General features: G+C 40.7%; 2 protein-coding genes across 2 annotated transcripts in view; one reads left to right on the top strand and one right to left on the bottom strand.

Moving 5' to 3' along the window:
- Positions 1–4,567, top strand: part of slc2a5 (solute carrier family 2 member 5) — a 9,820-nt gene extending 5,253 nt beyond the window's left edge. Inside the window, exons 9-12 of the mRNA XM_086048822.1 lie at positions 43–144; positions 477–552; positions 1,117–1,244; positions 3,962–4,567. Of these exons, the coding sequence (XP_085904948.1) occupies positions 43–144; positions 477–552; positions 1,117–1,244; positions 3,962–4,132 (477 nt within the window). The 3' untranslated portion in view covers positions 4,133–4,567. The remainder of the gene's footprint in view (positions 1–42; positions 145–476; positions 553–1,116; positions 1,245–3,961) is intronic.
- ca6 (carbonic anhydrase VI) lies at positions 4,329–23,468 on the bottom strand. Its single transcript, XM_086048808.1, has 10 exons — positions 23,335–23,468; positions 21,593–21,772; positions 21,249–21,397; positions 20,633–20,728; positions 19,626–19,692; positions 19,388–19,545; positions 7,419–7,545; positions 7,246–7,329; positions 7,105–7,137; positions 4,329–6,115 (listed from the first exon to the last, which is right to left on the bottom strand). Exons 1-10 carry the CDS (start codon positions 23,423–23,425, stop codon positions 5,481–5,483), a joined length of 1,620 nt encoding a protein of 539 aa, XP_085904934.1. The 5' UTR covers positions 23,426–23,468; the 3' UTR covers positions 4,329–5,480.

Here is a 23,468-nt window from a genome sequence, read left to right as displayed (position 1 = left end):
CTTTCATAAAAAAATATGTTAATATGAAATTTGTAACGCTAGGTCTTCATCGTTGAGGCCTCAGGCCGACGGCTCCTTCTCCTCTGTGGGTTTGGGATTTGTTGTGGCGCATGTATCCTGCTCACAGTCGCTCTCACTATTCAGGTTTGACCGGACAGTGCCTCAAGGCCCTTCAGCTCATGTCGCTCTGCTGCCCTCAAGTGCTCATTGTCAGAATGACTTGAGTTGTTCGGCGTGACGCTCGTGCTCACCAGTCCAGAAACATATACAGTAGTGGAACCTCAAATTTGCAACACCCAAAATATTCCGTAAATTGAAGATCGAGTTACTTTTCAACTTCCGTATTATATTTTACAATACATTAGTGGTTAACTTGTATCATCGTGTTAAAACGTTAACTCAAACGTTTTGCAATGAGTATTGTGATGGACTGTATTTAATTTTGAAGATGGCACATAACCTGCTTGTGCTAACAGGAAAGTGTGACATGGATGCCCAACGTCAGCATCGCTTGTGTCATCATCTACATCACCGGCCATGCTATCGGACCCAGTGAGTGTGGATATAGTAGCATCAAGGCTGGGTCTTGACAGGCATGTACTGTATTAGGGAGCAGCCACAAATCTTGAGGGGGTCATTGTGCTCCAGCAGCTTTTACCATGTCCAACTGACAACGCTGGCTCATTTGCATACTGAAGGGTGATTGGAAGTTGGGTCTCAGCTCGCTGCAGACAGATATCCCTCACAGCGAGCCGGGAGCAGGCCGACACTCTGAGCAGAGTGAAAATGGGAGATGGAGCGGAGTTGAGAAGCAAAACATGAGAAACAACTTGATATATTTTATATTTGAGGGAGCAAGCAAGACATTAAGACAGTAAGAAGTGGAGCGGAGGAGAGAGGCATGAGAAAATAAAAATATGTGAACTATGACATATTTGGGGGTTCAGTTTGGGGGGCACAACATTTATTTTAGGGGGCCAGGCCCCTTCCTGCCCCTGCTTAGACTGCTACCCTGGGTAGCATTCGTTTGCACTTTCCAAATGGACACCCTCACTGTGACCTTGAGGATTGACCACTTGTCTCAAATGTTCCCGCTTTGGCTGATCCCATTGGCAGGTCCCATCCCTTATGTGGTGACCACTGAGATGTTCCGGCAATCAGCCAGGCCCGCTGCCTTCATGGTGGCAGGCTCTGTCCACTGGCTCTCCAACTTCACTGTCGGCCTGCTATTCCCTTTTATGGAGGTCAGTTGCACCACCTCAGTCTCATCCTCTATCCCAGGGGTCATGTGCTCAAGAGCCCCTACACAGCCTGTTTTAGGTGTATCCCTATTCAACACACAGGAGTCAAATGATCAGCTCATCAGCAACGTTTGCAAATGCCTGATAACGAGCCTGATGATTTGAATCAGGTGTGTTGCCATTGGGATACATCGAAAACAAGGCTGGATAGGGAATCTCGAGGACCGAACTTGGGCATCCTGCTCTATCCGGACACCCATTGATAACAACATACGGTATCTAAGTTCTCATTACAGGCATATCCAATGTTTTGATTGTCTAAAGTTAATTAGACTGCACAGCGTTTCTCACACTTTTTTCTTTTTACTCCAAGTACCACCTCGAAAAATACTTAACTCTCCAAGTTGTCATGAGAAACATTAAAATTGTAGGCCCAAGTAGTCATCAAAAACAAGGCATACGTTTTAGTCCTACAAAGACAGTTATATTATTGTAAGCCACTTTAACGCTATACAGTTTGAACATTAGCGCTGCGCTTAAACATAAAATTAGAAATAAAAAAAGCATACCAATGATTTAATTAAAATCGATTGCACAGAAAACCTGAATAAAAATTGTGTTCAAATCTTTAAAAACAAACATTTCTTAAATATTAAATCCAAATATATTGAACTGAAAAGTAAAATGCAACTGAATTACACTGGGGAAAAATGGTTGAATTTACGAAATGTTATTTCATCAAGTGGTTGCACAAAATAAAATGATCTGTATCCAGATACATTTTTAAAGTAAATGTATATGGTCTGCTTAAAAAATCTATTTGGATTCGGATGATTTTGTTCCGTGCAACCACGCTTGAAATAAAATTGAGTAAATGATGCTGTTTATTGCAGTGATTTATTTCGCAGACCACTAGAGGGAGCCTGTGCACCACTGGTGGTAATCATACCACAATGAAAATCACTGCTTTAGAGCAGTGTTTTTCAAACTTTTTGAGTCAAGGCACATTTATTTCATTGAAAAAATCCCGCGGCACACCACGAGCTGAAATTGTGAGAAAAAAAAGAAGCTTATTTTAACACTATAAGTGTTATATTCTTTATATAGGCATTTTTTTAACATTGAAGAATGTCGTTAAACAATAACGTCTTGAATAGGAATTAAATAAACACAGAGAAAAACGTATTTTATAATGTTTCATATTGATACTCAGTGTGAAACATGGGTCTGTTTGGATAAACGTGTCACTAATTAGCTTGTCTCTAAACAAAGACAATTAGCTACCTGCTGCCACCTGCTGGTATGGAAGAGTACTACAATGTAGTAAAGACTACAATGTAGTAAAGATGATTACGCTGCCAGTTGCTAGACCGCAAAGGCACACAAATTAGATAATTTCCCACGGCACACCTGACAATATCTCGCGGCACACTGGCACAGAGTTTGAAAATCACTGCTTTAGAGTACCGTATACATACTAGAACAGGGGTCATCAACTGCGGTTCTCGAGGGCCACTATCCGGCATGTTTTATTGAATTTGTATTTGTTGGATACCCTTTTAGTTGGCAGTGACCAAAGACCGTGGCATTAGATTGTAAGATTTAGTTTTCCCCCATTTTTTGTAATGAGTCATATCCCTGTTATAATGGGACACTTTGGAGTGCAGGTAATCTTTTGCACTTTTCGAAAGTAACATCTAGCGTTGTTATCCTAATCAACTATAATACATTTACACCATTGGATATGTCTGCATGGTGAAAGGGTTTTGGCACTTAGTGGGGTTATTTCTAAGTTGAAGCTTGCAACCCATTCAACAAATGAAAATTCACTTTTATGCAAAAAATTGCCCACAGTCTTTGATGCAATGAAAACAAATCTGTCCCAGAATTGTGTGAGTTTTGCTGCTTTAAATATGAAAAACAACAAAAATAAGATCACGTTTTGAATAAAAGCCTGTTTTACACTGGACAGTGATGATGGTTCAGATTCAGTACATACTGTATACTCCCATTAGTAAAAAAAAAAGTATTGTTTTCTCTCTTTGCTAATGTGTGGAGTACTGAATTGTGAGTTAGTGTTGCTTAACAAATATATTGCTGAACGTCATGAAGAGACCATCCAGCATCATGGACAGTATTGCTTTATATGGACTCTTTCACCTTCAATAAGATCTCAATATGTTAGCATTTTTGAATTGTGATGAGTAAATAAAAACGGAATTCCTCTATCAATATATGCTGTATATTTAAGGCAGCTCACTGGGTGTATTTGAGAAGTCAAGCATAGCATTCACTCACTATATTTTTCTGTTCAGGGACAAGAAGAATTTGACATCTTAACCAAGAAATAATAAGAATGAGTTTCACACATTTTTCATTTTTTGTGTGTGTAAAACTTTCAATTTGAGCCTGAATTGACAGCAATGATAATTATATTTATGATGATGACCCTGATGAGGGTAAGCCTTAGTATAGACAGTAGATTGATGGATACAAATCATTTAGGTCAAAGACAAAGAGCTTTTACATGCAGAAACAAAAAAATGACTTGGATAATACCAACACATAACTTAGGTCAGTGGAGGCGTGAACGTCGCATGAGGTGGTGGTTGATCAATTTTGAGACTGCATGTTTCTTTCATATTTACTTCCTTTGAATCTTTTTGTAATAAGATTTAAAAAAAATGTCACAAATGGATGTCTTTGCTTTCTCCCCTCAGAGAGGCCTGGGCTCCTACAGCTTTATCATTTTTTCCTTTATTTGTCTGGCCACGCTGATCTACATCTGGCTGGTGGTCCCCGAGACCAAGAGCAAGACCTTCCTGGAGATCTGCCAGATGTTTGCCAAGAGGAACAGAGTGGTGATCAATCTGGGCGATGCGCCACTCTAAGGGAGCAAAGAAAACCTGCAGGATGTAGAGAAGGTCACAACAACCTTTTGAAGACAACAATAGATCTTTCACATCAGAGGAAGTCCTCACTTTGGGGGGCCAGGGGGATTGCATTACACTGCAAGTTGCTCTAGTTGTATTTTTAGTCTTTTGGACCATGTCCTTTGTAGAAAAAAAAGATACACTGCCAGAAGTATGAATGGACAATGAAATCGCTTTATTCCCAACACCAATACAAAGATGATAAATGAATGAATGAATGAACATGTAGATGTAGACAACACAAGGCATCATCAAGAAGAAAAATAAAATAAAATGAAAAAAAAACCCACAGCAAAAAGTCTGTTCAATAGCAAAAGAAAACCAAAATCACATTTTACAGTCAATAGTGAATTATGAATACAAGGATGAAGCTCGAGTTGATGTTAAATATGAGGTGCATGGGACAATAAAGAAAATGGCAGCCACGGCTCACTGCTTTTGTCACTTCATCACTATTCTGCGTCACTCTTGCCTCTCTTTTTCAGGCTTTTGTGTTTATCGCATACTGTAAGTTGAGTCACCACTGTGGCTGCCGCGGTCTCATTTCTTTGTATTGTCACGCCTCGTACTAATATACTTTTTATCCTTTGATACATTGCAATGACGCGTTCAAAGCCCCCAAGTCACCACTGGTATACAGTAATCCTCTGCCCGGTCATGTTTTGGTGGGGGGGAACCCATCTGCTATTATTTGCAAAAAAACTCCCCCATTCCCGTTCGTTGCCAGGGTTAGGCTAGGGTGTGCTATAGCCCCGTCAGAAATCTGTGTAGGCCCAGTTAACCCCACCCCCCCAAGCATTTTGTTGATATTCTAAAATATATTTCTAAATAATTTTCTGAGCCCCCCCCTATGTTTGCGACAAGCAGGAAAATCCTGGAGCTGTGCCTGTTTGTTGCACTTTTTTGGGGGGGTTTATAATGTACTAAGATGGTACTAAAACCATGTCGAACTAGAAAAATACAATTATCTCAAGGAAGTAGGTTGAAGGGATATATCTTGATTGATAGACACGTTTTGTACGTCGGGGAGGAGCTATGTTTCGTCTGGGTTTTTAGTGGAAGTTAGGAGCGTTTTCACACTGCAAGGCATTTTTAAGTGTGTAGAAGATGAGTTTGAAATATTAAACTGTTGTGGCATCACCGATTGTGGTACATGTATATTCTAAACTACTAATATAGGCAATTCTAAATATTTAGGGAAGGGCATTAATTACTGACTGTTTTTGGCTATTCGTGGGAGGACTCGGGGCCTATCCCCCCAAATAGCGGGGGTCCACTCTATTGGATTTTGCTGCATGAGGGTGTTTCAGGAGCATCTGTACTGACTGTCTAGCTGCACCCCCTCATAAAGGCTAAGTTTGGTGCTCCCCCAGTTGAACACATTTCCTTGCACCGTGTTGGTCCCCTCACATGACATCTGGTTTCGAATATTTGCTGTGGTCAGCACATGGTCCCACACATTCACGTCGGTCAGCTTTCCTGCAAAAGAGTCGGTGTTGGAGATGCCCAGCAATCCATCCTGGTCGTTGCCCAGGATGAACACCCCACCGGGGACGATGGTGTAGCCGCTTTTTAGGTAGCGTTGCTCCCCCACCATGCCGTTGACCCACAGCTCCACAGCGCCAGTGCGGGACGTCCAGGTGATGCAGTAGTTGACCCAGCTGTCGGACTTGATGTTGTGCGGCAGGTTGACAAACTCATTGCCGATCCACAGGCCCACCTCCTTGGTGTCTCTGTCCTCGGTGACGGATATCATTAGCTCGTTGTTGACGCCGTCGCCGGTGTAGGAGATGATGTTGTACGCCTTATCCATTTCAGGCAGGACATGCATACAGATGGTGAAAGAGTCGAGATCCATTGGATGGCTGAGGTGGGCCTTCGCGTAATGACCCAAATTCTCCCGCTGGAAGGTCAGCACCAGAGGAAACAAAGCTTGACGTTCTAACGAAGACAGAGAAAGACACCTATATTTTTACAGATATTGCTGCTGGATGTTGGAACAGTTTGTCAACCGTTACTGAGTCACGGTATTAGAAAAATATCAGAGCACACCACCAAACGAAAATGTCACAAAAGTATAATGACTAAAATAATGATCTTGTCTCAATTAACTCACAAATGTACTTATTCGGTGTGAAATCTTCAGTTGGAAACAAAGCTACTAGTGTATCAATGGCAAAATATGGATACACAGGTTAATCAAACCCTAAGCCATCTGGTGGCGAAGTGTTGAATTGTTCTGCCTGTTACTACTACTACTTTTTTTAATTTTTAAAAATTATTTTTTTACCATTCCTGAAACATCCATCCATCCATTATCCATACCGCTTCTGCTCACAAGGGTCGCGGGCGTGCTGGAGCCTATCCCAGCTGTCTTCGGGCAGGAGGCGGGGGACACCCCGAATTGGTTGCCAGCCAATCGCAGGGCACACACAGAGAAACAAACACACACACTCACAATCACACTTAGGGGCAATTTAGTGTGTCCAATCAACCTACCATGTATGTTTTTGGAATGTGGGAGGAAACCGGATTTCCCGGAGAAAACCCACGCAGGCACGGGGAGAACATGCAAACTCCACACCGTAAGGCCGGGGCTGGATTCAAGCCCACGACCTCTGAACTGTGAGGCGGACGTGCTAACCAGTCGACTACCCAATTCCTAAAACATTCTTCCAAAAATGCTGATAAACATTCAACATATGTTTTTTGGGGGAAAATGCAAAATATAAAAAAAATATATTTCAAAATTGAAAGGAAAAAAATCTGTAGATATGCAAATTCACGGGTGCTGAACTGCGAATATGTAGGTTTCGACTATAGTTTTAAGTTGTAATATCACCAATCACCACTAGATGACAGACATATCTTAATTGCGCTTACACTGAGTCTTATACAACAGTTTAGGAAGGGGAAATAAATGAGCTCACCATATTTTCTTGGCTGCGAAACATGTCGTCCGCCTAAGTACACACATACAACATACAGTAGAACAGTGAAAAAGTTAACAAGAGTTCTTGGATTTGGATCCAGGCCTGCATGACTTGTTATATGACCAAGACGTCGCTCACCTGAGTACACGCTCTTCCCGAGAGATGTTATCAGGCCTTCAATTTTCTGAAGCTTGGATTCTATTTCGTCTTGTCGGCAGAAAGCTGGCGAAGTGAGTGGACACGGCAAATATTTGTCTCAGCCGATTTTCAAATAACGCAGTCATCAAGTATACAATTCATGAAATACACACTTCCTTTCCCAAGTCGAGGAAGGAAAGATGATTCCACCACTCGGTCATTGAGAGGCTGAGCGATGCGGTAGTCGTTCCATAAGGTCTTATTATCGATGTCCATCAGTGTGCTCTCTAGTTTTCTGATCTGGACACAACAAAGACCAGGCAATGCAGCTTTATTTATATAGCGCATTTCGTACACAAAGTAACTCAATGTGCGTCACTTAGGCTAGGTTCACACCGCAGGTCTTAATGCTCAATTAAGATAAAAAAAAAAAAAACGGCTTTTTTTCTCGTAGAAGCGTTCATATTACATTTTAAATGCGACCCCGGTCTTGTCTGCTGTATGAACACATGCGTCACTAAAGTGACCGGCATGCGCAGAATAAGAGACGACGTCACTCCCGGCGTTGGGTTTGTGGAAGTAAATTTGGTCCAGCGTGTTGGGGCATCTATACAGTCAAGTGATTAGGTAGGCGGCAGAAATAAATACAGTATTTGGATAAAATCACGAGGCGACGCTTTAATATCTCATTGCATGGAGACATCACTAATGATGACGTCACGTCATATCCGTGTGTAAAAAATGAATCGATTTGCGCTGTGCCTGAATTACTACGATCGCCATAAATGTCCACTTTATGCTTCATGTTTCAAGTGGGATTAAATGAAAGTAAAATATAAAGTCAATAGCGTTCCTCAAAACAACTTTGTAGATGCGATCCCCTGCTGCCAGCACTTTCCCTCTGCCTGCGCGGAGCACATTTTGGGCTCCGGATGACGTCAATGTCGGATATATGCGACCCAGCCGTTCAGACCACGAACGCATTGGAAAAGATTGGATACGTATCCGATCTAGGACCACATTAGAAAGCGACCCAGGTCAGGTTTGAAAAAGTCGGAATTGAGACGTTCAGACTGTCATGTGGTGCGAACCTAGCCATAGATACAAAACAACATTTAAAGACAAAATACATTTAAATTCAAATTAAGTTAAACATACAGCACAAGAGCATGATTTGGGAAAAATATATAGAAATGCTCCGACCTTAATCATTCACTGGTTTCACAGGTTTCTGTTGAATTTACTCAATTTTACTTCTTCAAGCGGTTAGTCAAAATAAAATCATCTGGATCCAGATACATTGTTTAAGTAGACTATACATCTGGATCCAGATGATTTTATTTTGTGCCACCACTTGACGAACTAAAAGTGAGTAAATTCAACACACCAGTTTTTTTTCAGTTTAGGTTTGGGGAGGGGGGGAGCATAGCTTTAACCTAGATTTAATTGGGGCTGTCTTCAATTATGTTGGCATCTTAATTCGTTTGTGTGGGTTTAATGTCTTCTGAACCTAGACCATGTAGTGATTTATAGACCAGTAGCATCATTTTAAAATCTATTATACTGCTGACTGGGAGCCAGTGGAAAGCCCTCCGGACTGGAGTAATACTGTATGTTCTGATCTCTTTGTTCTGGTAAGAACCCGAGCTGCAGCGTTCGGAATTAGCTGCAGCTGTTTGATGCTCTTCTGAGGGAGTCCAGTCAGAAAACCATTACAATAATAGTCAACAATAGATACTGTTTGATACTGACTGTGAGAGCCAGTGCTTTAAAGTAGTTAGCTAGTTTGATCATTTCTGATTAGAGATTTACTGCGCATGCGCGATTGAATTTGTACCCCCTGTGCACACAGAGGAGGGGTAGACAGTAGTGATGGGAATTCCGGATCTTTTTAGAGAACCGGCTCTCGCGGCTCGGCTCACTAAAAAGAGTCGGCTCTCTCGGCTCCCAAACGGCTCTTCAGATTTTTTTGTTGCTTTAGTCGATATATTACCCAAAATAATGTAACGTTATGCACAACATGAATGGATAATTAGTTTTAAAAATGTATTATACTACTATATTATAATAGCCTTTATTGTTTCACTCTAGAGTGAACTTTTAACCAATTTAAACTTGTAACTTTTTTTACTAAACAACTTTAAAGTCAAGCAACACAGAATTCCTGAAAAACACACGACGCAACAAAATGTAAATTAAAAATATTTGCTTTTTAGTGCAACAACAAATAAACGATGAAATACATGCATAAACCTTTAGCTTTTGTATACGTAACAAATTTAAAGTGAAACACAGGATCCCTGAAAAACATATATACGAAATGAGTGAGGAATACCTTTTTTCGAGCACTCAGCATCAAACCTGATTTACTGCACAAATTGACTGTAAACCTCAGGATTTTCTGCTGATACAGTTTATTCGAGGCAACGAATTCAAACTTGCGGAGGAAGAATCATTGAACACCTACAATATGCCTAAAAAGTCTGGTTTGAAGCGTCCTAACGCTAGCGAGTCCAGCGAGGAGGCTAACATGAGCTTCTCAGAGAGCGACCATGCTTATAGCAGTAACGGCGCGGTTTGCAATCTGCAAACATCCTTCGTCTAGGAAGAATTCCCGACCCTGCCGGTGACTCCCGGTAAACCTCCGATTCCGAAGAAACCTTCCTTATCCACAAATAAAGATTTCGGGCTTTGCTCAGACGATGTCAATACGTGGCGAGATTAAGGTCCTGTCTGATAGGGTCGTACACGTTGAAAAGACGGTGGAAAGGAAAGAGAACTCTGCTCTGAAAAATATGACTCGGATCAGCGAGCTTGAACGATACAGTCGTAGATGGAACCTGCGGCTACAAGGCCTGCCAGAAGACAGGGAGGAGGAGGTGCGGGCTCGAGTGATCAACATCTGTCAAGTGATTTTACCGGAGGAAAAGGAATTGCTCCCAGTTGCCGTAGACGTCGCACACCGAGTGGGAAAACTTCGACAGGACAACACAAAACACCGAGGCGTGATCATAAGATTCATCACTCGAAGACACAGGGATGCGGTGTGCAGAGCGGCCAAACAAAACTCCTTTCGACAGACAGAAGGGCTTCGCTTCACAGAAGATTTGACCCAGGAGGACAGCGAAAACAGACTAAAACTGTGGCCTCACATAAAGGAAGCTCGAGATGAGGGAAAAACGGCGTGCTTCGTGGGAGGAAAAGGTTTTGTGAACGGTTTGGAAATCCATCCATAATCTGGACTTGAACTCCAACCTGAAGGTACGTGGACTGGATGTCCTATGTTCGGGTCGTGGTTTCATGGATCGTCTACTTAAGGATGTTTTGCACAAGATCACTTTGGTTTAAATATGAGAAGATTTAATTTGATAGATATATGGAGAATGAAGAATCCTAAGAGCAGATTGTTAACTTGGAGCATTAAAACCGGCTCTAAGCAATCTAGACTAGATTTTGGCCTGATATCTGAAATCTTAAACAGGAATACTGTTGATTCGCTGTTCTGTTCGCATCTGCCCAACACCATTATCTGACCATAAAGGCGTATACATATCTGTTAACATCTCTGCTGGTCCCATACCTACCTCATTTTCAAGCTACTGGAATCGTAATTGTTCATTATTACATAGGATTGAAATTCAAAGTAAAATTAGGAATATGATCTCACTCTAAATTTTTATAAAGAGCTGTACAGCTCAAAATTTTAAGCCTACAGCTGCTGAGAATTTCCTAAACTCCCTCTCAGTTAAGATGCACAGAGTTATGTGCGACAGGCCTATATCCGCTCAAGAAGTACAGGATGTTATAAATCAACTTAAAAACAATAAATCTCCAGGACCTGATGGGCTAGTTTCTGAAATGTATACGTTTTTTGCTTCCGAACTCACTCCTTTTGTACATAAAGTTTTTGTAGAATGCATTAGTCATGAATGTCTTCCCACTACAACGACCCGAGGAATAGGAATAGGTCTTAATTCCTAAACCAAATAAGGACAAACTACTCTTAGATAATTGGCGCCCACTTTGCCTACTTAATAACGATTATAAAATTATGGCTCTTTTATTAGCCAGAAGATTAAGGCTAATTTTAGACTCGGTCATGGATGAAACACAGTCAGGTTTTATGAATAAGAGGCATATCACAAATAATATTAGACTTGTTTTAGATATTCTTGATTATCCAGATATGGTGGAGGACAATGGGCTTATGCAATTTTTAGATTTCTACAAATCATTTGATACCGTTGAACACCCATTCATCCTATAGTCCCTTAAGAAATTCGGTTTTGGAGGATATTTTCTCAGCTATAAAAACTCTACACAAAAACAGTAATAGCTCAATTAAATTAACAGGTGGCATGTCTCCTGGATTTCATGTCTCCAGAGGCATTAGACAAGGGTGTCCAGCTTCACCGTACCTCTTCCTACTCGTATCTCAGCTTTTGGCGGATCAAATCAAATCTAGCGAATTGAATGGTATCAACATCTTAGGCAGAGATTTTACTATTACTCAGTTGGCAGACGATACGACACTCTTTCTAAGGGATGAAAACCAAGTCTCTACTGCTGTAAGTACTATAAAAAAGTTTTCCAAGGCCTCTGGTTTGAATCTAAATCTAAGTAAATGTGAAATTATGCCTATCAAGAACTGTTTGAAAACATACATCCGTAGCATCCCAGTAAAAAATGAACTGGTTTACTTAGGTATTAAAATTATTTGATTAAAAGACCAACAAAAAAGATCTGTGATGAATTTCAATCCTATTATTAAAAGAACAACAAAAAAAAAAAGCTAAACTAGTGGCTCTTGCGGGATCTCTCTCTCAGTGGTAGAATTCTTCTCTCTAAGGCAGAAGGTATTTCTTGCTTAACATATGCTTCACTGTCCTTGCATTTGGATAAAAAAGTAATTGCTGAAATTGACAAGCTACATTTCAACTTTGTGTGGAAAAATGGAACTCATCATGTGAAGAAATCTGTTCTAACAAATGACTTTGAAAATGGTGGCTTAAGTTTTCTAGATTTCTGCACTCTAAACACATTCAAGATAAACTGGTTGATTTTTTTTTTTAAACCCAACTCTATATGGAATGTCATACCTTTTCATATTTTGTCAAAACGGGGTGGATTAAATGTTTTCTTGGCCTGTAACTATAATATTGAAAAAAATCCCTATAAAAATATCATCCTTTCATTGTCAGGTTTTCCTTTCATGGTCTCTCATTTTCAAGCATAACTATTCACCTCATACATATTTTATTTGGAACAACAAATATATATTATTTAGACACAAGTCACTTTTTATTGAACAATGGTTTAATAACATCATTTTTGTCTCTCAATTATTTAACAGGGCTGGTCATCTTACAGTGAGTTTCTTGAGGAATACAATATACCTGTGTCACCTGGAGAATATGCCAAAGTCTTTGGAGCAATTTTTCCTGGTGTTTCTATGTTATTTAGATCACGAACAGTGGAAACCCAACGTTTATCTTTGCCATCTTTGACTGACACTATAATTGGTAAGATTTGCTTGTCCTGCACTCATAGCAAGAACAATAAAGTCCTTCGTTCTTTGTTCAAAAAAGAAGTCATGACTATTCCATATGTGATTTCGTACTGGAATAAGTATGTGCAACACATTGACTGGAAAAGTGTATGGCTGTTGCCCAATCTTTATTTGTTGACCAACAAAGTTAAAGAAATTTCATTTAAGTTAATTAATAGATTTTACCCCTCCAATGAAGACATTGTAAAAAGATTTTAAAAAGCATTGATGTAAAATGCTCCTTTTGTTCTGTGGATACCGAAACAGTAACTCATTTTGTTTTGGCTATGTCCTATTATTCAAAGTTTTTGGTCTGATATTTGTAATTTTATTGCTAATAATTTTGATAAAGATGTTCAACTTTTTTGTAAGGATGTTTTGCTTGGTTTCTATGACTTTAAAAGAAATAAGGCAAAACCCAACAAAACTTTTATTATCAATCTTATAATTTTTCTGGCTAAATTTTACATTGACAGATGTAAATTCATGCATAATAGTATTCATTTTGTTGCTTTCCAGCGAGATCAAGCAATACATCAAATCTATACAGTTTTCTCATAACCAAAAGGCTATCAGAACTTGGAATATGTGTAAACCTTTTGATATTATTTTGTAAACTTTTATCCCCCCTGGCATATTAGTGTTTTATTTTTATTTTATTTTTGTGTATTTGTATTTGGTTGTTATTTAAGATTGGTATTTTGATATTATTTGTTACAACTGATGGTAAGATCCTATATAAGATGTGCAATTGTTAATTTGTTAAATTGCATTGTAATTGTTAATAATAAAGAATATGTATGTATGTATATATATATATATATATATATATATATATATATATATATATATATATATATACACATATATAAAAGAAAAAAAGATATATATATTTTTTCTTTTATATTAACATTTACAATGCAATTTAACAAATTAACAGTTGCACATCTTATAAAGGATATATATATGTATACACATTAGCAGCAAGTTAAAAAAAAAACAAGTACAAGAGCAAGGGTTGACAATACCGTGTCAAGAACATGATGGTTTACTTCGCATGGGATTTCATCGTGAGCGAAGAATATAGCTGAGTGCATTGTTTACGTTTTTATAATCCTCCCCCGGCCAACAGTTTTCCAGTTGGATTTTTCTAACCACGAGAGATGGTGACTACCGCCGCTGATGATATGGAAGGGTATTACATCTTATGCATGAGCAGAAGGTACTGTACTTTAATGGTCGCTGTTGCGGTGTATTCCTCCAGCATGAAGTGCCGATAACCGGCTGGACGCAACAGGGGGTAACCGTCTGTCACTGTTGGCCAGCGTTTTTTTGGTCCATCTAGACCTTTACGTTCGCAAACGACACAAGCCTCGTAGACAGTGTGCTGGTAGTCACGGAAGCAAAACAACTTTAGACCGTTCCCGTAGTTTAAGTAAATGTTATCCACCCATTGTACTGAACACATTGCTCACTTTGTTGGATTGCAAAACCTTCAATACAAGAAGATAAAAAGTTCCTTTGAGTCCGTGTGACTACTTGAATGAAATTCAAAGCTGTGGCTAAAAAGATGTGCCGCTACGGACGAGTCTGAACCACCTTCGACTGCTCACATTGACGAACAAAGGCTGATGGAAAAACAGCATTTCTGCCATTACATTAGTCAAAAGCTGGCTGGAAGAAGAAAACGCTGCTAACTGTGAAGAAGATAGCTACTGGAAAGCTAACCAACGAAGCCCGATGCAGAAGAGCATCGAGCTAGTAAAAAAAAAATATTTTTTTTTTGGGAGCTAGCATCAATTAGCGTGCAACCTCGATGACTTCGTTACGTTACGAGTTCAGCCTACCGTGGATCGAAAGTGGACCAATCGTCACAAGTAAACGGAAGAACGAATTGTGCTTGCCAACTGCCGCGTCACAAGTTAAACTCAAGAACAAACTGTGCTTGCCAGCTCCCGCGCAAACATCTGTTAATGAACAATGGAAGCCAGTGGCAACTCGTCAATGAGACTGAGCCAGACGAAGGAGCTCAGGGTGCAATAACCCGTTCAGGCCGCAAGGGAGCTCACACCTAGAGGATTACCTTTATCAGACAAAATAAATGGCCTTATTAATGCACGGAGAGGAAAGCTGAGACAGTTAACAAAGAAATCCAATGAAATAAAACTTGCTATAGAAAATGAAGAGGAAAATGTGCCTGATATAAATGTTGTGCAAAAGGAATTAAGAGAATATGAAGCATTGGTTTCAATGAAATTAACTATGAAGTGCTATCATATCTCAAACCTGATGAAAGGGATGAAGATCAAGAATTCTGGTTTATGCCTAAGGCTAAGGCATGCCACCAATTTATAAATAACATGGAAGCATGGATCCAGACTGCGAAAAATAATGATGAGGTGACTGCTGAAAATAGTGTGTCAAACACTGGTCTATCAAAGGTGACATCTGGAACATCAAAGGTTTCTTCTACTACATCCTCAACACGTGTGAAAGAGCAAGCCAACCGAGCCGCATTGATGGCAAAAGCAGCTGCCCTGAAAGAAAGGCAAGCACTAGAAAGACAAGAAGCACCGCTTAAAGCTGAACGGGAACAGTTGGAAATCGAAACAGCTTTAGCTGCTACCAATGCTAAAAGCAAGGTGTATGAGGAGTCTGAAGAGCAGCGTAGAAAGTCTGCTGTATGCATGCCTCGCCACGCAAAAGATGAACTCTTAGGTGGATATTGGCTTGCATATAACCCACACAACAAGCCACGAAAGATGCCCATGTTTCAAAGTAAAAGCAGCTTGGCCGTTGCTACCTGGAGCTATCCCCAAGCAAAGAGATACACCCGAGCTGTTGAAACCCAAAATAGAACCAAGTAATGAACAATGACTACAACATGATAGTCCACGACGTAATAACATTGCAGCAGATATGTATCAGCTCGTTAAACAAAATCAGACAAACGTGATTGAAATGCTCGCTAAGAACCAGAAACTGTCGCGCTTGCCACAAAGAGAAGTGCCAGTGTTCAGCGGTACATGTTAATCCACTCGTTTTTAGCCATCTCAGGGGGCGGCCATTTTGTCTTCTGTCGACTGAAAATGACATCACAACTGCTCACAAGGACCAATCACGGCTGACCTGTTTTCTGAATCTGAGCCGTGATTGGTCGTTGTGAGCAGTTGTGATGTCATTTTCAGTCAACAGAAGACAAAATGGCCGCCCCCTGAGATGGCTAAAAACGAGTGGATTAACATGTATTCCACAAATGCAATATTCATCAGAATGCCCTGTTTGAATTAGTGGTCTTGCGTAGAACATATTCTTGAAAAAAATATGTTTGCGTTGACTTCCACTTTAATGCTTTAACTGACTTCTCAGTGTTTCTGGTGAGCTGTTGCAACACTATGGAAGATATGGATTATATGGAAGAAATAGACAATCCAACAACGATGAGGGCAGTCGTTGCCAAACTGCCGTTCAAAATGAGGGAAGAATGGAGATTCCGCGCATAAAATCTACAAGAACGCTGTGGTACACGAGCCAAGTTTACAGATTTAGTGCACTTCATCGAGCGCCTCGTTAATATCGCGTCTGATCCTTGACAGCACAGCATCTGAAAAGAAGGACACTAAGAAGACTACGAAACAAAAAGACAAAGCGGGGAAGCAGCTTTGCAACCAACGCCAAACAAGTTGATGATGAACAAAGCCAGTCATCAAAGTCAAGGAACGATGCTTCATCCTTCAACCGGGCCTTCACAAAACCGTGTGTTTTCTGTGAGAACGGCCACACCATGGAAGAGTGTCGTAAACTGAGAGAAAAACCACATAAAGAAAGAGTGGAATTTCTGAAGAAAAACGGCTTCTGTTTCGGCTGCTTGGTGAAAGGTCACCTCTCTAAGGAGTGTAAGAAGAAAATGACGCGTGAACACTGTTCTCTGAAGCATCCCAGTGCGCTACATTTTGTAAAGCAAGACAAATGAAAGGAGAAGACAGGGGAAGGTGCTTCCATTTTGACCTCCGCGTCAAAAGTGGACGCAAGAGACATTGGACACTGGAGACATTGTCATGATCATGGATGAATCAGCGCCGCGTGGTTGCTGGGGAGAGTCGCTCGTATTATTCCTGATGCACAAGGGCACGTGAGGTGCGTGATGGACAAGACAAACACCCTGGAAAGACCTGTCGACAAGTTATGTTTTATCTGTGAGGTGGACGGTTAAAGATTTTTTTTTTTACTTTATTGTATCAGGTGTACATTACTGTATAACGTGGCTCTAATTTGTTTATTAAGTAATTGTAAGCCTGCTTGCCTTCCAATTAGGGCCCGGAAATGTGAGCGCCAGTGCTTTAAAGTAGCTAGTTTGATCATTTCCCACTAGAGATTTACTGCGCTTGCGCGACTGAATTTGTACCCCCTGTGCACACAGAGGAGGGGTAGTCAGTGTGCTGGTAGTCACGGAAGCAAAACAACTTTTGACCGTTCCCGTAATTTAAGTACACGTTATCCACCCATTGTACTGAACACATTGCTCACTTTGTTGGATTGCAAAACCTTCAATACAAGAAGATAAAAAGTTCCTGTGAGTCCGTGTGAGTCCTTGAATGAAATTCAAAGCTGTGGATAAAAGGATGTGCCGCTACGGATGAGTCAGAATCACCTTCGACTGCCCATATTGATGAACAAAGGCTGACGCTAAAACAGAATTTCTGCCGTTACACTGAGGCATCCTGTGACTCTTTTACCCATCCTCCATTAAAGCTTTGTAAGAAAAGATTCCAACAGATTAAATTCAAATGCGTTGTACTTGAAAGTTAAATACAACTGAATTGTAATTGAGAAATGTACTCAAGTATCTTAAAGTGACACTTGGGTGAGCTTAACATTGGCACTTATATAATAGGTTTGCATGTAAAAATGACATCAGTACTAAAATGTCCACCTCAAAAGACTCTGTAGTGATTTAAGGTCTTTTTTTGTGATTAGGTTTACGACAAATTTCCCTGCCCCTTTTTGGGGCGTGGCTTAACTTTTGTTATCCGTCTCAGCTGTCTACGTCACGGGAGGGAGCCAAGCGTGATAAGAATGCCTTTATTGATCCCACAGTGGGGAAATTTTCAATCAGAGCTGGGCAGTCCGTCCCTGGATTCCCATTATCGGGGCGGGGGTTGGGGGCTGACAAATTTTTTTTAAATGGCTGCACTGCCGTAAGTGGATTTTAGTCCGGCCCACTAATTGGCCTTCATGCGTGTGACGTCGTTGCGAGAAGGCCAAATTTCATCTCAGCCTACTCGGTGAAAGGCTTCTTTTTAGGCTTCTTTCAAAACAACTTGTGTCCGGGAGTATATTCAAGCTGCGCGCAGCACTCAAGTATGGCACGTCATGCACTTTCCTACTTCCGGAAATACGCCGTGGCAAAACTGCTGTGTAGTGGTTTGCTGGCATGCTTTTATGTTGAAGACCGGGAAGTGTGAAGGAGGGGAAGTGTGGAAAATACGTAACTTGTTGAATGCTTGCAGACTTGTCGTCTGTTGGACCCAAATAATTATACAATATGACAAAACCAACCCCAGGGCTAGCAATGGAAGTTAGTACACGCAGCTGGGTAAGTATGTGAGTAAGTGGCGCATTTGAAGCGTGTCCACAGCGCGCGTTTGAATAGTAAGTTAGCCAGCTAATTGTCTTTAAATAAACCTAATCCGTTAGAATCGCTCCCGCGGGGGCATCATGCACATTTTTGGTGGGGGGGGGGGGGGGGGGGGCAGGGGTCGGAACGGGGCGGGGGCTGACAATGTTTATGAATATGGGGGTCGCGGCCGGAAGGGTACCCAGGTCAAGGGTAGAGGGTAGCAGCCGGACAGGCAAAAAAGGGTCAAGTGCCCAGCTCTGGTGGTAATATTACCCGCTTTGTCAGTTCTGTTGTCTAAAACGGCGACCGATCGCCACCAAAATGCAAATGCACATTATTACTCTTGTCCACTTCAACCTGTGAAAGTATAAAAGTGTTCTGCACAATAGTTTGGATTTATTGACATAAAACGTGATCTCATTCATGATCACCTCCACAAAATCAAAAATATCGTGGCAATTGCTTCTCCACTTTACACAAGATGAAGCGGACAAGAGCATGAATGCGCACACGAACCCCGACTGGTTATATTTCGGACATTTAGCGACGCTAAACTCATGTCAACTCTCGGGAGGCAGACAGCGACTGGCAGTGGGCAAGCAATCAGGCAAGCATGGATCTAAATCTATGTAGCTCTCCTCACTTCCAAGTTTTCTCATTCTCATATAAATCAGCCACGGAAAGGTTCATCCTTTTAATATGTTGAAGTGGTCATTAGTAAGGATGTCCACATACATTTTGGTGCCAATTGATCACCGTTTTTGGACTCTTTCCATTTTCCTGATCAAAAAATATATAAAATGAACTTGTTAGTGAAAACATGACCTCACCGTCTCTTTAAGAAAAGCTTAATCCACTGTGACGAGCACAATTGGAAGATTTAATTCAGTGATTCTTTTCACATACCATTAGAGGGAGCCCCTGTCCCGCCAGTAGGTGCAACTACGCCACTGTGTCTTCCCCATTGAGCCTACCTGGTTATGCGAAAGAGTGATGGGTGTATCGAACACCGTCCAGAGGATGCTCTCGAAGCAGGGCGGTGTGGTGAGGGAGCCCTGATACCTGAAGAAATGGTTGAGGTTCTCAGGGAGCATGGAGCGCACATCGAGGCTGGAAATGTTCATGGACTGACCTGCCACAGGTCATTTAGGACACATGGGACTCAAAAATGTCATGTGAGTGCACGACCGTGCGATTCATAATGATACTCACCTGCATATTTGATTTTGGCAAGGTTGGAGATGAAGTCACTGTAATAGGTGTTCTCAAAATGCCCATCCTGAAAATGGAGAAAAAAATCATGAGCAAAAAATTCCAAACTTAACTGTGAGTCATCAGTTGTAATCTGTGGTGTTGTATCGGAGGTCCGTTCCATTTATTTTCTGTGGAGCGTGTCCTCGTGATGCTCACAGGTATGCTGGAGCCTGTCCCAGCTGACGTTTGGGCCAGAGGCGGGGTACACCCCGGACTGGTGGCCCATCAATCACAGGGCACATAAAGGGCAAACAACCATTCAGTCATATTCACACCTATGGATATTTTACAGTCTTAAATTATCTTAATGTGCATGTTTTTGGAATACAGGAAGAAGCCGGAATATTCTGAGAAAACCCACGCAAGCATGGGGAGAACATGCGAACTCTACATAGGAAGGCCGGAGCCTCGATTTGAATCCTGAAAGCCACAAGTGTGAGGCAGATGTGCTGACCACATACTGCCCAGCGTAGGAGGGAAGAGAGCAAAACAATATAGTAGTAGCACTCTAGCAGGAAAAGTTGCTTTGCGACTCTGCTTGTAATGTGTGTGTGTGTGTGTGTCCATAATCAGTGGTGCGTGTGTTTGAACAGTGACCTTTTCAACCAGGGAGTCAAGCTGAACTCTGCCTATTTTAAAACGCACATTATCAGCTGGTCTTTTTTTCTCCACTATAATTATTTCTAATTATTACCAACCACTCCACAGCTTGGGCCACTCGGAGCTCATATCGCAAGGGATGATAAAGGCTGTGTTGCCATAGCAAAAGACACATCAGCGCATTCTTCGGGTAACGATCTGTCTTCAACCACTTGAAAACGTTATTACGCTTTTACTAACTTGAATTAGCTTTTTTTCCTGTCGAAATATGTTGTTATCTTATTGTAAATAATACAAATGGCAGGATAATGACTGAGATGTGTTTAAGTGCGGACGAGCAGTCAAAGAAGCAAAAGAATACGTACTTCATAGAAAAAGGCGAGTACTGCCAGCCCGTCTGGTTTATCTTTGGCCTCCGTAAAGCTCTTGTACTTGTCTGAATTGTAATGGACAACATGGAGCTGAAAGACAAGGAGGAACAGCCAAAAACAATAACAAGGGACACTGTGTTTGAGCACAGAAAAAAAAGTACTGCATGTAACGCAATTAATATCAATCATAAAATAATTCACTCTCATGTTACTTATAATTAATTCAATATTTTATTTTATTCTTCAATAAAAACCATGCAAAAACGTTAAATGTCTAGGTAAGAAAAAAAATACTATTACGTTTTTAATGTATTGTAATACCAATATATTAACCAATTATTTAATGGTATGAATAAAAAAATAAACCCCTGAAAATGATTTAGAAAATAACAGTGGGCTAGATTAATTTACAGAGCGGGTCATACTTTGGCCCACTGCAGCTGTATCGACACTGTCACTTTGACAAATTGATGTTTTTGCAGCTTGCAGGATGTTTGCGTTTCACATCACAACACTGTCACCACTGAAGCGTGTGCTGCACAACGCTGCTGTCTGCCCATCACTGCTCTTCATGGATGTAAGCCGCATGTGAGCGTTTTGTTTGGTCTACCTCTGCCATATAGCGGATGCCGTCGATGGTGTGCTCCGCTCCGCTGGCCTCCAGGTCCCAGCCGCCCCAGTGAAGATGCATCTGAACAGCAGTGTATTTTCCTGGCATACCCTTTGTGATTTTCATGGTGGACGGCAGGTCAATTTGGACTGATGGGAAACACCATGTTAAACTATTAAGAGTAGTACAACAGATGCAAACAGTAGAGGCAGCTGGTTTGAAACAAGCATGGGTAGTGCAAAGTTGTTAACCTAGTTTGTTTAGCTACACCACTAGAATGTTGTTGTTCAGAAGCAGAACTTTCCTATAGGATCACCATGCGCTATACTGTACGATTGACTTACCCGAGTGTCCGTTGTTGGACATGAGAAAAGTCCCTTTCTGAGCATCATATCCACTAAGCTCCAGCTGCAAGATATCCGGATTGTGTCTCACGCTGCGTCTTTGGATGTCAATTGGGGACTGTTTCTTACCCCCACATGCTGGGTACTTGGTTGCCCAGTGCATCTGGTCCAAAGCTCCCTCTGTGTGAACATCAAATGTTACAGAAAATTGGCTTTTTAATTGCTTGCATGTAATAATAATATACTTGTTATATACTTAGGAGTGACTTGAGTTTTTTTTTTTTTTAATACAGTACAAGCCATGGCTTGTCCGATTTTTATTTTTTTTTTGTCTTGAGTTGTGAGTAAAATTTAAGTTATGAGTGCTAGCCATGGTGGCAGCAAAGTTAACAACAAGCAACAATTTGGTAGATAATTAAGATCTTTTTTTAAGCGGCAAAGTCTTTGCTTCCATCTCTTTATTAACACTCCCAGTCAAAGTTTACTGTAAAACTGAACATAAAACAAAAACAATTGCACAAACAATACACATTAACTTTGTCTAACAAAATCCATTAGCTCAATACTAACACACAACGCGAAATGCTATAGATGGGCTAACGAAACTAGCGTCCATTTTGTGGTAATTATAAACCCTTAACCTAATGAAAAGCATCTACGTAGCAGTGTTATGATGCTTTAAGGGATGTATATTTGAACAAAAGTAACACACACAGACAGGACATACAACAGTACTCACAGGCATAGATTCTTTATCCTCTGCGAAAAGCAATTAACAAATGTACATCTATACATAATTTTTCAATTCTAAATCTACATTTAATAAGTCTGTTTGTATAACACTGCCCCCTGGTGGCCAAGATGCATACACCAGGAGGAGCAGCACAATGACCATTGAACTATCTTGATGTACTGTTTAATTCTTTAGATTTTATTCAATGATGCTATTACTACATGTTTGAAAAAAAGTTAGAGTTTTAATTTTCCTATTGATACTACATTTCATTTTTGTCAAGGCACAAATCATCAAAACAGTGACTCAAGTCGACTTAAGTCCAAGCTGCAATGACTCAGCTATTTGGACAAAAGCATGCCAGAGAAATATTTTTAAGACACCTGGGAAATGTTTTAAATGTTGGGGGTGGGGGTCTTGATGCATAATATGTCTGCTTTACGTAGTTTGCTGAATAAATCATCAAAGGATTCATCGGGGAGTGACTGTGTGCGCAGTTGTGGGATGTTGGTTCTCTTTTTTTCTGCCAGTGAGGATTAAACAAGTTACAGTCACAGCCAGGACTTGCCCAATTTATGTTGTTGCAATTTATCCTTGTTTCCCGGCAGTGTAACAAATTATAACCATATGATTGTCATGCATATTCTGTATCTGAGGAGTCATTATTAGTATGATTATGATTATGGTCATTATTGTGTTTATAATAGTAATAATAATAATGATAATAATAATAATAATAATCATATTATTATTATTATTATTATTATAACAAAAAAATGCCATTTTAGTTGTTTTGGAGTTATTTGGAGTTGTTTGGAGTTACAACCTATTGTTATTATGATTACTTATTTCTATTATCCATTTACACCCACTCAAAAGCGTCTGATCGTTAAGGTTTTAAGCATCAATTTTGGCGGTACGTAAGGTTAGTAAACCCCCTCAACTTCATCCGCCCCCCCTTCCTTCACCTCAGCTCTAAAATGAATATGACACATGAACAACTTCCTACCTGAGTATGTCCAGTGTATATCGTCATGGGGAATCGCTGCGGCGACAACACCGACCCCAAAAATGGCGAGCAACACGCAGTCTCGGAGCATCGCTGCGTCTGGGATTACTTTGCGCACGACTGTGACACTTCGA

This window comes from Filicampus tigris, chromosome 1 (genome assembly GCF_054856515.1).
Source record: "Filicampus tigris isolate MCC_2025a chromosome 1, RoL_Ftig_1.0, whole genome shotgun sequence".
NCBI classification, from domain to species: domain Eukaryota; kingdom Metazoa; phylum Chordata; class Actinopteri; order Syngnathiformes; family Syngnathidae; genus Filicampus; species Filicampus tigris.
Note: the sequence above shows the minus strand (reverse complement) of the source record. Positions and strands in the feature narration are given on the sequence as shown.